This window comes from Colletes latitarsis, chromosome 10 (assembly GCF_051014445.1).
Source record: "Colletes latitarsis isolate SP2378_abdomen chromosome 10, iyColLati1, whole genome shotgun sequence".
Lineage (NCBI taxonomy): Eukaryota > Metazoa > Arthropoda > Insecta > Hymenoptera > Colletidae > Colletes > Colletes latitarsis.
Window position 1 is genome coordinate 2255673 of NC_135143.1, and position 16098 is coordinate 2271770.

At 31.2% G+C, this 16098-nt stretch overlaps 1 protein-coding gene across 3 annotated transcripts; it reads right to left on the bottom strand.

Moving 5' to 3' along the window:
* Positions 1-1277: 1277 nt before the first annotated feature.
* Positions 1278-15241, bottom strand: Yl (Putative vitellogenin receptor yl). 3 transcript variants are annotated; one of them, XM_076776327.1, is made up of 32 exons: positions 15053-15241; positions 14463-14529; positions 14252-14382; positions 13218-13355; positions 12377-12482; positions 12150-12299; positions 11910-12026; positions 11645-11767; positions 11220-11435; positions 10929-11100; positions 10466-10667; positions 10197-10388; positions 9997-10117; positions 9758-9898; positions 9234-9489; positions 8898-9100; positions 8549-8701; positions 8334-8461; positions 8077-8201; positions 7782-7984; positions 6917-7092; positions 6019-6263; positions 5278-5585; positions 4896-5135; positions 4675-4827; positions 4152-4297; positions 3973-4064; positions 3587-3824; positions 3177-3358; positions 2170-2457; positions 1969-2080; positions 1278-1895 (listed from the first exon to the last, which is right to left on the bottom strand). In XM_076776327.1, exons 2-32 carry the CDS (start codon positions 14524-14526, stop codon positions 1782-1784), a joined length of 5235 nt encoding a protein of 1744 aa, XP_076632442.1. In that variant the 5' UTR covers positions 14527-14529; positions 15053-15241; the 3' UTR covers positions 1278-1781. The 3 variants fall into 3 exon arrangements, with proteins under 3 accessions (XP_076632442.1, XP_076632440.1, XP_076632441.1); XM_076776325.1 differs by having other exon boundaries at positions 1278-1901; XM_076776326.1 differs by having other exon boundaries at positions 1278-1901; positions 2170-2461; positions 3181-3358; positions 15053-15240.
* Positions 15242-16098: the final 857 nt, after the last annotated feature.

Sequence of the window (16098 nt, forward strand, 5' to 3'; positions counted from 1 at the left end):
TTTTCTACAGAGTCAAAAGAAATTTCAGAAATTTCTTTTAATATTTGATTAAATAAATCATCTTTCTCCTGCTTGTAAGATTTGTAAAATACATAATAGCTTAGATACCCGATGAAATTATCTTTTTTGCTGAAAATAGAAAATATTTATGGTATTATATGTTACAAAAAATATTAAAAAACGTGTGAAATTGCAAATACTAACCGACAATATTCAGGCAAAAAATGTTTACTATGCCTCCATGTAGTTTCAATTGTGTTTATATGAGCACCTGTTTTTGGGTCTTTAAAATGTAAACTATGGTTTACGGTGAGGTGTTTATACCCTTCTTTTTCTTTTGAAGATCCTATTACTGATGCTTACACAAATTAAATTGAAACCACTTGGAGGCATGCCACACATTTTTTTATCTTTTTTATAACATATAATACTATCAATATTTTATATTTTCAAGAAGAGCAACTTTATTGGATACCTGAGCCATTATGTATTTAGTAAATGTACCTAATAGTAAAATGGTGATTTATTCAATGAAATATTAGCAGAAATAGCAGAAATTTCATTCAATAAATGTTTAACAAATTAGCATTTGACTACCTGGCATTTTGAACACAGTAACGATAGTCACTTGTTTCTACCTGTGAACCTGTCAAAAAATGTACTTAACCTTACTTTCTACTGTAACTTTACAACAAGTTTATAAAAAAATAACGAATTTCCGCAGATAATGAAATGCATATCAATAATGTACTGAATTAGACGAATCTTTGAACCAAAATCAATCAGACTGAAATATTTTATTTAATCGTGTCTGTTATAATTAGCATTCTTTTGGGAATTTTTATATTTCTTTAATTAATTATATCATCAAAAGACTATAATTTATAGTATGTTATTCTGTTTAATTACTTTCTATTTTTACTTTCTCGCTTCCTTTTATGATCGTAAGAATGAAACATATATCGATGGAAGAAGATTTATAATAGTATGTTGTTCATTTCTACTCATTTTCCGTTTCTGTTTGTTTCTGAAATTTTTATGGTCCTTTAGTTAGGTGATAATTTTTGTAACCATTTAGTATTTTGCAAATTTGTATTTCTCGTTAAGTAGGTATAGGTAAAATACTTTGATCGATTTCTTTAAAAAATTTCTATTTTCATGTTATTTCAAAAATTTTTGTGACATTTTCATTATGTGTAATATTAGTAGATTTGTGATGTGATATTTTGTTTTATACTGTTTGATATAATTTAACTTTTATTTCTCTATGTTTCTAAAGTATATTTTAGTATAAGAATGTGAAAGGAGATCGATGGAACTTATGGATTCCATCTACATACATATCTTCTTTCGGGTTTCCGGTCGTAGCACCTCCATGTGTGTTAATATTTGCGAATTTAGAATAGTTTCTTTAAGTATCGGATAAAATTGTTAATAAAAGCAATCCTGTAGATCATGTAAGGAAAGACTTTTTTACGTTTGGTAACTTTACTGATATCAGTGGTTTAATTGACGACTGTCTTTTTTACCAAGTCATTCATAAGTAGAGGGGCAGTTTCCTCTGGACATCTGTCGCCATCGAGTAACATTGGGTTAAGTGTTCAAAGTTGTGCCCAATCGCACAATTCACACACATCTTATATGTTTTTTAGCTATGTAGAGGTTATATTAGCTAAATAAATTTTTAAAAAAATTATATCGATGATCGATTTGTTGAAATAATATTTATTAAATATTTATAAATATTTCATTTTAATTTGACGTTCAGTTTGATTTGTATTTTAATAAATTAAACGAGAGTTATGCTTATATACTGAATCTGTAGTCTCGTCTTCCGACAGATCAGAATGTAAATTTATTTTCTGTATTTCATTTTTTTCTATTTCATCCTTCTGCTGTTTCTAAATAAAAAATGCAAATTAATATATGTACGTATTTTTCGATTAAAAAGCGATACAATTATGTTACCTTTGGTATATTAATCACTGGATTCACGTACTCGTGTTCCCCTGGAGGTAAACTGGATATATGTGACGGGATCTCGCTTCGTCGTTCGTACCTTGGATTTTGGAAATGAATACTACAAATGAGAAAGATAATATTTCCATATAGAAATTTAAAAAAATGAATGATTTTTATGAATTATTTGAAAATGGTTTACTAATTTACTTCAGAGTATTTTTTTTCGTAAAAGTGGGTTTGATTTTGTCATAGTACAAATACACAGTCATAATGCTAACGCATCCTAATAACGCGACGATTATTCCAATTAACGCTCCATTTTGTTGACGACTGTTTTTTTTATTATCCGTACTCAAATGAAATTTAATTCCTGTATTTATGTCTTCTGTACAAGTGCCTTTGGAATCATTTGGGTGTCCATTTTGGCAAATACATACAGAATTATTGCTACCCAATACGCACATGTAATCACATTTATGATCCTCACAAGTGTTTCTTCCTATTCAAAAAAGTTGCAAAACAACATATTATTAGAATAAACAAAAATGTATTTTCTTTTACTTTCTAAATATTATAGTTCAAATTCAACTATTTCTAAATCAAATTCGTCCTGTTTTAAAGTCGCGATCTTATTGGTTAGACAATGCAATTTTCTACCATTATATTCTTCAATGAAGAATTCATAAGTATTTGATAGATGTAATTAATGATATTCCTTCGTCATAATTATTATATAAATAAATTACGTGAAATTACCATCAGCTGCATAGTTTTCATACTATACTCGTACATAATTATGAATTCCATATCTAATGAGTTGATAATTGCTATTGAATAAGTAATTCGCGTATATCTTTGTAGTACATAAAGTAGAATTTGAAATATTTTAACAATAAATTTACATTCAATTTTTATTACAACAGCTTAAGGAAACAATTGTTTAGAAAAACTTGATTCGCAAAACGGAGAATTTTAAGTGGGAAACTTGTATTACAAAAGGACATCGTGAATAGTGTGAATCGTCGTCTAGTTTCAATAGAAACAGTACGACTTTTATTATTTGAAACATGTTTCAATATTTTTTGCGATCTAGGAATCTCTTTAAAAAATGGCAACAAAAGTTTGTTAAGTTGGACCTCGAGAACGTTCACGATATTTCCTTGCTAATATTATTTACTTTTCAATGAGTGATACATTATTAATCATTTATGTACTTGCCGATAGGTTGCCTTGATATATGCAAAATTGTAAAATATTTGTCGATATTCGATTTACCAAGGGAAATCGACGAGCAAGATTGGTCACCAAATAATTTACATTTTTTTAACGTACTGGTAGTACCCATCAGCCAATACAAATTATCTTCGTATACGTTTATGCTTAGAGCTTGATAACCCTGTGAAATTAGACACGAGAATAGCAAGTGTGTATTAAGAATATCTTAATGAAAATATGCAGATATATCGAAATAACTTAGTAAACTTTCAACTGTAATAACTTTTGAATTATTAGGTTTAGAGCATAAGTACTTTAGTATTTTTTGGAATAGTACTCTTCTAGATGCATCGATACATAAAAAAGCAGTTATTTTTAGATAAGCTAATACCGTTCCGACTATACTTACATCCGTCTTCAAGAATTCCACGCGATCAGAACCATCGAAATTTGAAGACTCAATAGTTTTGAGGAGAGTGTCTGTCCAATATAGTCTAGATCTCATGTGATCGATCGTTATTGCATAGACAATACCAATTTTTCGTGAAACAATTGCTGTTACGTTAGAACCCGTTGTACTGGACCGACGTATTGCACTGGTGGGCTGGTTGTACTCTATCCAACTTGTTTGACTCCAAAATAGCAACCTGCATCACAGTTTTATGTAATTATAAAACATTATATTAAAGTCCAACAATAAGTTCATTCGCTTTTCAACATTGCATGCAATTCGAGGAGAGTTATCGTTATTTTAAATTAAAGATAACGCAAAGCAGTTAAAAAACTCAAATATACCCCCGTTTTGGATCGACAGCAACAGACATCAGCTTGATTCGTGACCCGATCGTAACCAGGTTTGCGCACTTTCGTTCCTCTAGATTGCATACCTGAAAAATTATCAGTAGACAATTTCTTTCATAACATACTTGATCGGACAAATATTTCATACGAATCGATTAATAACAATATTGTACCTTGATGCTGCTCACATGATCATTGTCGCCAAAATACACATTATCTGTGATCCAGTCAACGGCGAGTGCTTCCGGTCTTCCAAGGCCGGTGATAGTCTTTCGTTCCTTGCTCTTTATATGTAATTTATTTATCATACCTAACACATCTGAGAACAATAAAAATATTTTCATGTCTTTTTTTTAACGATATAATTATCACGGTGTCGTAGGAAATATTATTCAACGCTTGCATATAAATAAAAATAAAATTAAATACACAGTGACATGTACAATGTTCTGACTTTTCAACGAAAATTCAAAGATCGTGTTATTCTTATTATTTTGGCTAACATAAACTTTTTTCGTGAAATTGGTTTTGCATCACAATTGATTTTCAGTTTCTCGCAGGCTTAATATTTAATCCATAAGTCTTGATAACGCTTCGTACCTGTTTTCACCTGTTCGGATACGCTGATTCGTTTGCAAATGCTGTGACACATATTTCTTTTATACTGATATACGCATTACCTTATCGCGGTCTTACCGTTACTCCAATAGATGGTTTCCATTCTTGCGTTCACGTCGATGCCACTTATTTCGGAATTTAATTCTTTGTACAGGACTGTAGTCGAACTTAAGCTCTGCGACAATTTCCTGATGTGTTTTCCGGAGACAGAGATTATTTCCATCGATGGCCCTATTATAATAAGTCGCATTAAAATTGAGCAATAATCGATTACGTTTTTTTCTTTCTTCGACCCTTACCAGCTACTTTGCAAGAGATTTTGTCACTTCGAAGTACGTATCCCTCGTAGCAAGAGCAAATGAAAGATCCGTCCTTGTTGTGACAAGATTGCGGACAAATGTTACGTTCGCATTCGTTGATATCTTCGCACGATCTTTGATCGTTGCTCAATTGATATCCGATTGGGCAACCGCACATTGGGCCAAGGGGTGTCTTGTAGCATATATTTTCGCAGGGATTATTTTTCGTACAGGAGAGCGCTGCAAGAATAATAAATTTAAGACGAAAGGTGTACTGCAACGAACGAGGTAAATTTAAATTGCACCCGACCCTCTATTAATATTTTTCACTATTTAATGCGTTAATAGTCATGGTGTATCTCTTTATTATTACGATACTTACTACACTCTCCAAATTCATCGCTTCGATCCAAACAATCCACTATTCCGTCGCACACTTTCTCAAATGGTAGGCAAACTCCGTTAGAACACTTGAATTCTTTGCAATTAGAAACGGTGCTTGTAACGATATTTCTCGATTTACTACCGTCGCAATCTCTTTCATCGGATCCATCGCCGCAGTCGTTGACCGTATCGCACACCCACGAGTTGTCGATGCAATTCCGATTGTCGCAAGCGTACTCTCCTTTTTGGCATCGAGCACAATTACGTTCGTCGTCGTTCTTTGGACAATCCTGGACGCCATCGCACCTATAAAATAAGGAATTTTCGATTTAATAATTAATTTCTACGCGACGTTAAAAGAAACATTGACTTCTTCATGCGATTTCAAGATTTTTTTTCAAACTTCCACCATATTTTTTTAAGTTCATACGTGCAATCGAAGCTACCATCTTATAGTTTAAGAAAATGATGTGATTTCCTGTTTCAGAACTTGCAATGAAAATTCCTATTATGTCTATAACAATTAATGTTTATATATGAAATTTTTACAAGTAGTTTAAGAACTGCATACTCTTTGAAAATATTAGAGATTTATTAAATAGATTTCAAAATTATTCGTAAACTATCTTGAAAATCTTATTTTCAATTGTAACAGTGGGTTTCCTTTTCAAGGACCGATCTATGGGGTGGGTGGATGGTCGCCCATACTTGAGAGTGACTTTGGTAATAAATAACGCACCTTACTTGTTTTGGAAGACACATTTCCGTATTATAACATTTGTATTCGTTCGCGGTACAATTGACGATATTGTCCTTAGCCTTTTGTGTACAGTATTGTTCGTCGCTGTAATCCTGGCAATCATCGATTCCATCGCACGTTAACGTCTTGTCTATGCAACGACCATTACTACACGTGAACGTTTCAGGTGGACACGATTTTCTATGGCACGTTTCACTTTCGTCAGAAGCGTCTGGACAGTCGATCTGAATTAAAATACAAAACAAAAAGATTACGATCGAGAGTTTAAGCAGAACATGCTATATGTATATGCTCGTAATGAAAAATTGACGTTTCAATTAATGCTGTCTATTAAGCATTCAAACATACAGGGTGTTTGGCCACCCCTGGGAAAAATTTTAATGGGAGATTCTAGAGGCCGAAATAAAACGAAAATCAAGAATATCAATTTCTTGACTGAGACTTCGTTAAAAAGTTATTAAAAAATTACATTAAAAGATTTCAAATTATTCTAAAAAAATTATTTTTGGTTGTGGGGGTCAATTACAATCATTTTTGGTGAATACTCATACCCCCGAAATCCTGCGCATTTTCGAGAAAAAAATTCAGTACGGGTGGAACTTTAAACGTTAACAATTTTTTAACGAAGTCTCCATCAACAAATTGGTATTCTTGATTTTCGTGTTATTTTGGCCTCTAGAATCTCCCGTTACAATTTTCTCCAGGGGTAACCGAACACCCTGTATAAAAATAGATGGAAATCAAAATAACACGTTACGTAAGGAACGATCATGAAAAACAACTTTCTGTCCAGCGACGTTTAATTGAATTTGGATTAAAAGAACGCATTGCACGCCGTGACTTGTCCTATAATATTAATAGAAATCATGGGACTCACCTCACCGTCACAATTCCACGATTTCGGAATACACATTCTCATGTCGCATGAGAAACTATCTGTGTCACAAACATGTTTAGAGCAATGCATTTCATCAGAAAAATCAGAACAGTCGGGTTGCCCGTCGCATAAAAGATATTTTGATATGCATTTTCCTTCGTGACATTGAAACTCACCTGAAAGATACAAAATTTTCACTATGAGTAATCGTTGGTTATCGAAGCATCGCGGAGCTTTATTTAACTTTGTACTGTGTCGAATATCAATTGCGACAATATTATTTATTCGTTCAGGTATGCGAACTCAACGTTTCTTATCGCGCGAAACAGATTGGATGTAAGAATCCAATAGAAGAGATCTTAAACTTAATCTTAATAAGGTATTGAAGTGCTCATATCGGTTAAATCCAACCTTTCTATATTTTTCAAATAAAATTTCAAAAGAATGAGTAGTTAAAGCGTAGGAAGAGTACGAATAAAATCGATTTTATTCTATCCAGATTTGAAATCCGCAAAGCAGTCATGAATTTTTACGCGCGAAGTATTTCAATAATAATTTCTTTAACTAAAGCTTAAGTAACGATTGATCTATTCATATGCTATAATCATACAAGCACAACTACACTATGGTTTTAAACAATATTAATTTATTTAATCAGATAATAATCGAGTTTTCTGTTCGTAATATAATTATATACGAACACTGCTATCGAATAATTTTTATCCTTGATCGTATCTACATTATATTGTTCGTTTATATACACAGTATATGATATCTAGTATAACGTTTCGCTAAATTTAAACAGTCTTATTGTTGTAAACAATGAAGATATTGTAAATAATATTGAGTAAATGAGTTGATTTACTAGAGTTGCATTCTTTTTTATCACAGTCCTCCTCGTCTGATCGATCTATACAGTCATAATGGGAATCGCAACGTGCCGTCTTGTTTATACATTCTCCGCTTTTACATTGAAATTGGTTGTCTTTTGTACACTTCGACAGTTCCAGTTCATCGCACACGCCCGATTCATCTTCACCGTTAGGGCAGTCTTTTACGCCATCGCATCTGCAATTGTTACGAAAACGCTGTTGTTGTAACAAGTCGAAATATATCTTTATTTTATTTATAAACGTACAATAACGATTCTAACACCATACCTTTGATGCAATTTTATGCATATATCGTGTTCTTCGCATTTTATTTCTCCCGGATTGCAAGCGGTTTGAGGAATGCACGTTCGATTATCTGCACTCAGCATCATATCGGGTGGACACGCGCAAATCTGGAAATTTCCAAGAATTACAAATTTTCGATCGATTCGTAAAGTAACTTCTATATATGTTTCACTCGTACATTCATTTATAAATTAGAATCTGCCTAGGAAATTATATTAATTACAATATTTATGACTTACGTGAGAACGAAGATTAGACACCAGGCATACATGAGAACAGTTTCCATTGTTTCTGCGACAGTTGTGATCATTTACATACGTTTCGTGTAACCCGACTAAGTGCAATATATCCAAACTTTCTGGTATGTCTAAAGAAGAAGAATAATTTTTTCACAAATCATTGTAAATATATTCGTTCGTCCTTTATTATATTTATTTTGGTTTGTTTAACTCACCTAACGTGATGCGTTTCTGATAATGTTGCGTCTCGCTTTTACTAGTCCAGTACAATTGATTTGATTTATACTGTGTCCAAAAAACATAATCGCCGAGAATTGCGAGACTTACAGGTTCTGTCAATCCAGTGCGGAAGATGTTGGTCTCGAAACCTTAAGAAATGATCATCATTTTTATGGATCACTTTAAATCGCTTTAAGGGGGTATGCTAGTCTTTTCATGTTTTATATCAAAGAAAGATGAAGAAAATGAGTTCTATGATATTTTTTTGCAAAAAATTCTCGAGAAAAGCTTAAAAATTGGCCTTTTAAACCAGGATTCCTTCTTAATCGTATTACGAATACGAACCATTGATCGTTGTACTGCCAATACGACCAGTGCGTTGATCACTCCAAAACAGTCGTTTTAAATTTTTGTCGTAATACAATGATATCTTCGGTCCAAACAAAGGGGTTTTATTTCCTTCGACTGTAACTCGGGCCCCAATTCCATGCATTTTCATTGTATCTATGCGATACTTTCCATTCACGCAAAAAACGACGAACATCACACTGCAACATTACGATATTTATAACGATTATAAATGCGAGGCTTGTACGTTTAGCTTGAAACTTATTTGTTTTTTTGTATATTATAAAGAGATTTAAGTTATTTTTCTTTGTAATTTGCTATGGAAATGATTACCCTTCTTCCGGTACGAGCACGATATCATGAGGTTCGTCTTGGAAGTAGAAAACCGTTTTATTGTAGGTATTCAAATTATAAACGTCGATAGTTTTGAGTTTCATATTCGATAAATACAAATTATTCCCAATATAATCGATGTCCATTCCACTCACTATTGAATCGTTTGTGGATATTACGGTTTCTAGACCACCGGTAAATTCCCGGTCGAATTTGAAAACGGTATCCGACAATTGATCGTTCGCAAACAAATCACCTATGTCAATATATTGTTGAGTAATATCAGAAAAATTTTATAAAAATATGAAAATATAGCTGTTGTGACATAAATGATGAACGTTAACATACTACGATACTAGATATATTGTAAAGTTAAGGTAAACTAAAATCGATGATAACATTCAGCTTCAAAAGCTTTTATACCGTTTGGAGACAATAATTTTTGTAATAAAAACTATTGCTTATTTGTTAAAACAAGTATAATGTTTGTCTATAAATTTAGTAATTAATTATATAAATTTTACCAGTAAGAGGATTATAAACAGCCGCAGTGATGTGTTTTAATGTAATACTTTTTGTCATTTTTGGTTTTCCCAACAATTCATGGTCATACTTTATGAATGTATTTCCTGAAGCGATAATAAGACGCATTCTTTTTTTGGTAACTGAAATTTTTATAATTTTATAATATTTTACATATTTTTTGACGAAACATAATTAATTCTAATTTAACATGATAAGGTGCAATAACATTGGTACCTACCACGACATGTATGTTGATCTAAATTGAGTTCTTTGTCCAATGTACAAGCACACGTAAATCCACTCTCTGAATTTAGTAAACACAATTGCGAACAAGGGTTTGAATTACACGGATTTGAAATCTGTAGATTGTAATAATTTGAATTGTTAATAATTTATTTCTATTAGAGAACAGTAGGAACATAAAAGAATAGTATTTACCCTGGGTTTTAAAACAGAGTGGTATATATGCATCCCATAAATAGAGTTATTTGAGTGTACTAAAGCTTTCCAATCTTTACCAGTGAATTTGTCACACGATTGTATGGTGTTGGATATCGCGTCGCTCCAATAGAGTTTATTTTCAAATACTGCTAACGAAAACGGTTTCTTTGCTACACCGTTTAATGCAGTCTGAAAATATATGAAATTAAAATAATTTGTAATTTCTGAAGATCGTAACTTTAGATATTATTGTGGAAGATTCGTACCCTGCGGTCAGAACCATCTAGTCGTATCGATTCGATTAATCTTAATTTACTATCTATCCAATACAATCTGTTGTTCGCATAATCGATAGATAAACTGTTTGGCCATTCTAATTTTTTTGTAATTAACGTGGTGCTATTTTTTCCATCCATACTTGTCATTAATATGCGCGAATTTGAGCCCCATTGAGTCCAATACATTAAACTAAAAATATATAATCTTATTGTTCGTGTTAATATTCAATGATGCATTAAGGAACACCATCGTTTGACAAGAATCAACTTTATAGATGTGTAACTTTTAGAACGATTAAAAAATACTGAGGAGATATTCTAGTCTAGAACCTTCAAAAAATCGATTATTTTAAATTCCATTTTATGAGAGTATATTCATAGTTTTTTTTTAATTCTAATGAACATATAAAAAATTGATATCTAGACTGGAATACCTCTTTAAGATACTCACCCCCTTGATGGTAACAAAGCAAGGCCTCTTGGTTTATCGTTTTGTTCTTTAACTATAATGGTACAATAAGAACCGTCATTACTACATACACCAATCTGCATGAAATCGCTGTCGGTGAAATATATATTGCCTGTTATCCAATCTACAGCTATATCGTCAGGACTACCTAAACCTTCAAAATATAAAATATAACAAATTTAATGCTTGCATTCCAATGTTGCGCGAATAAATAAAACAACGACATTATGTGTTATTACTAGATATAATAGCCAAGTAATTTAGATAATATACCTGTTGTAACAATGACTTCTCTCTTGGAACCACCCTCTAAACTCCTAATTATTGCTTCATTTCCATTTTCGATATCGGACCAATATACGTAATTTGCATCTAAGGAAACGGCTACAGCATGTTGCAAATTACGAGCGATCGGGAAATATACTTCAGAGTTAAGATATATGCCATGTATTTCTGTTTTTATCGAAAACACCAACGAAGCTTCACCACCTATAATTAAACATTATATGATAATTTAATAAAACGTACAGGATATTTTAATAAACTTACAAATTGAAAACACAAGACAGACATCTATTATAATATTTCTGTACTCTTTTATAAGTATCCTGTGTAGGAGAATTCATAATTTTATGAATTAAAATTTATTTAACCATGTTACTCGCGTAATAATCGTGTAATTAAGCGGCTATAAATACCTTCGGCTTTACAAATTTTATCGTCGCTTAAGGTGTAACCAGGTTGACACGCGCACTTATAGGACCCAACAGTGTTTATGCATTGTTGATCGCATGTACCATAATTCTCGCATTCGTTCACATCTACAAAGCAATATGTGTAATGAATTCTAAATGCAACAATTCTAAATACTTATCAGCATGATTACTGAATATTTAAATTTCTGCAAATTATGCATTCAATTATCGTTAAGTTGATACATAATTTTTCATTTCGAGCATTTACCTGTGCATGTACGATTGTTCGATAATTCGTAACCCAAACGGCATGAACACCGAGCACCTTGGGGTGTTTTTCTGCAATAGTGTTCGCAGTGCGCTGTTTGTTTGCACACAGCATCGGCTACAAATTAAAATAGTTAAAATATAATTATTACGTTAAAATCATTTCTTTAATATGCAAATTGCATTGTGATTACGCGCATATAATATTTTTTAGTAATGTTTACCTTCGGTACACACTTACCCTTCTCACATTCAGTGACATTTTCGTCAGAGTTATCGCCGCAATCGTTTTTTCCATTACAAGTTAAGTTCAAAGGGATACATCTTTCATTTTTACACAAATATCGGTCGATTTCGCTGTTACATTCGTTGGCCGGTATCGTTTTATTATCTACGAGGAATCAATTGATACATAGATCGTGAAATTGACCCCGATATTGAATAATTATGAAAATTTATGGAAATTACCGCATTTTTTTTCGTCACTGCCATCAAGACAATCCGGAACGCCATCGCAAACCCATTCCTTTCTTATGCAATGACCATCGGTGCAATGAAAACCATCGCATGATAACTGTACGTTAAATTGTTAACAATGTATGGACCAGAAGAAATTGTTTCGTACCGAAAAAGAAATATAAAAAGTAATTCTTAATTAAATACTAATATTATACGAGATGAATACAGGTTTTACACTCCAAATTCACTCTTTTACAAATCAAGTTTTTCTAGAAATTTGTTTTCTTAAATCATTGCAATAACAATGAAATCCGATATAACGTTATTATTACTTAACATAAAATACTTATTCAACTTTAAAAGTATCAATTGGTCCCCTTTTGAATGCTGGCTCACTAATTGTAAATAAAATCACAAAATATGAAAAAATTACGTTTTATTACTTCACTTCTGAGTCATCCACAAGGTGAATTTGCTCTGCAAAAAGGTGATAATGATCTGCAAAAGGGTTAATTTGGAGAGCAAAAACTTTATATAATATAAAACAAGAAAGAATACGTTATGTAAATACACGTTGCCCCGGTTTCATTTTCCTAGTTACGAGGATACAAAAAATAACAATCGGTTACAGCAGAATATGTAAAATTTTGCTTTATTCAGAGTTCAAGAGATACTGTAATATTAATGAATACTATTAGAAAGTATGTGATTATTTTTCTTTATTTTATTCCGACTCGGAAAGTAAAATTCACGCGCACTCTTTATGTTGTATATTTCTTTCTTGCTTTGTACTCCAGAAAATTGAAATCACATTGGAAGATAACGAATAAAAATTTAAACATGATCTTACATTTATCACGCAACTATTTTCTTCGTCGCTTTTGTCTGGACAATCGATTTTTCCATCACAAAATCTATCAATCGGTATACAAGATTTATCTATACATTGAAATTCGTCCGTTGCGCATTGAACCATGGATATGGTAGACTGATTCACACAAAGAAAATGTAAAATGTGATTTAGTATGCATTAGATATTACTAATTATATATTATTATTCGTCACATCATTTTATAAGTCTGTCTACTGCGCTGTATGAATTTTGGTATGATACAAACACAAAGACAGAACAATAGCGCCTTAAAGACATCTTTTAAACTTCATTTGTTATAAACGAGCACATCTTCAAGATATCTTTATGCTGTATATTTAAATTTTAATAAAGTGTAATATTTATAGTAAGCAGCATATAAATTGTGTATAAACTAATAATTAACTTTGTCATTTGTTATTAATAATAACAATTAATTGAATTGTAATTTGTTGAACTTGGACGTGGCATCCATTTAAAAGTCACGTATATTAACAAAAGAGTTATACGTTCGCTAATTTTCATTTCGATACAATTATTCCTTCTTATAGAAGGAAAATTATTAATATACATAGACCAACTAAGAGAGGGATGATTCTTCGTTTAAAACTAATTCGAATATTTAGCATTTTGGATAATCATTTTAATAAAATTAATTTCAAATGATAACTGTCTTACCTTTATTTATAAAACCGTCCTAATAAAATGTAGTTTATACTGAAATTCATTATTATAACCGTCGGATGTGTCTGCATTTGAGTAATTGTAAGTTTTAATATAATGAATTTCTGTATATATTTATTAGAAACGTTTAGTAAATAAAAATAAGATAATTACAATTTAAAATTAATTTTATTAGGGTAATTGGTTTTCTCAAATATCATACGAAACAATTTTATTCTGTACTTTCGATTTTTTTTGTACGAAGAATTGCTTCTTTCTGATTGCAGTATGATTGTTGAATTATTTTGTATGATGTTTTTCCTTTTCTCTTTTAAAATTATTATACATACGTTGAACTCGAGACAATTTATTTCGTCCGAATTATCATTGCATTCGCTATCTCCATCGCATAAAAAAGAGGATGCGATACATCGTTCCTCATTATGGCACAAGAACCATTCCGGTGGCTCACAGCGGTTAACTTCAAATTTGAAAACAAAAACAAATTAAAATGTCACCTTGATCGAACGTTGTGTTTAATTGGAATGTAATCAAATTTACCTCGGGAATCGACGTGTGAATAGAAGATGGTTAGAACGAGGTACGCGAATAAATTACGGTACATAATCTGTAACAATTTCATTAAATTGATTACCATCTGGTACTAAATTGTTAATATTAGCCATACAAAACACTGGTGTTAATCATTTCGTTAAATTTAGTATTCATATTTATTGAATATATTTGCATTCATGATCCGGAGAAAATTCTACAAAATAATTTACAGAAAATGGAACGTGAACAATATAAAATGGCTTTCTACGTCGGTTTATCTTTCATTAGATTACTGTACGTTAATTTAATTTTATATAATAAAATTAAATTGCAAATAATATTTAGCTTAATGGTCCTCACAAAAGCTTTTCCTTTAATCGTACAAATTATTTCTTCGATTTCTACCCTTATTTTTATAAAACACTATCCACTATTTTAATCTTTGGTGTCGAATAATGTTATAAAAATGTAATTAAATTTAATTGGTTTTCTATTACGAACAAGGAGTGTAAAAGTAATAATATATTGGTAAAATGTATTTAATTTGTGAATGAATTTTATATAATAACGAAGAAATAAATATTAGATATACTTACAGAGGTTCTTCACACTATGTGTGAAGCAAGATATAAGTGAATATGTGTAGTATTATAGAAGTATTCTGAGTTTACGAAATATTGGTGAGATATTGAAATTGCCAGGTCCTTGTTACCACTACGACTGTTATCAAGGCACTAAAAGTTGGTACAGGCAACGTTGGGAAATAGTCGAACATGGATTAAGGGCGATTAGGAGGGGGTTGTAGCCTGGGTTTCATTGTTTAACAAGTTCCATTCTTTGAAATATTAAAATAAATTGTTATAAATACCAAAGAAATTATTTTCGATTTACTAATATTATTACAATTATTCTGAAATCTCAATGTTAATGTATATCGATACTTGCGGAGAACAGCAAAATGTGAAAAATTCATTTTCCAAACAACTTTTGAAAAATTTGCTTTATTTATCTTCAAATTGCAATTTACAAAATCGATTAACAATATTTTGCAATAATGTGGAAGGCTGTTTTGATAAAAAATCATGTATAAGTAAATTCATGTTTCTTACCAAATTCAGTTTTCTTTGATAATTGATTATTTCTTTATTATTTTTATAATTCATTACTGAGTTTGTAATCTGCGATTATTAACCAACAAGTTGTAATCATAAAATGATAACTTACACTAATTTTTACTAGAACCAATAAAACGTAATAATATACATACAGAATGATAATGGTGTCGTATATGTATGTATATTTGCAGATGAAAACTTTGTAGCAATAAGTCTGCTATTCTTGTGATAATTTAATATCGTAAATGGGCGGTTGACTGGCTGAGTTTGAGGAAACTGCTTCAGATTACTTTCCATATATCATTATGTATTTACAATAATCTCTTTAAAACAATATTGTAATTATTTTTTTCAGCTTTCGTTGAACGATCGGTCGTTTATGAAACGATGGTAGAGGGACCGAAATTAAGTTAATTATACAACGGAATATTCGAAACGATAGTAATGTTAAAAACAAATGGTATTTTCGTACCCGATTCTTTATTTTATAATTAATGAATCGTTAAATCCATTCAATTTAATTATTG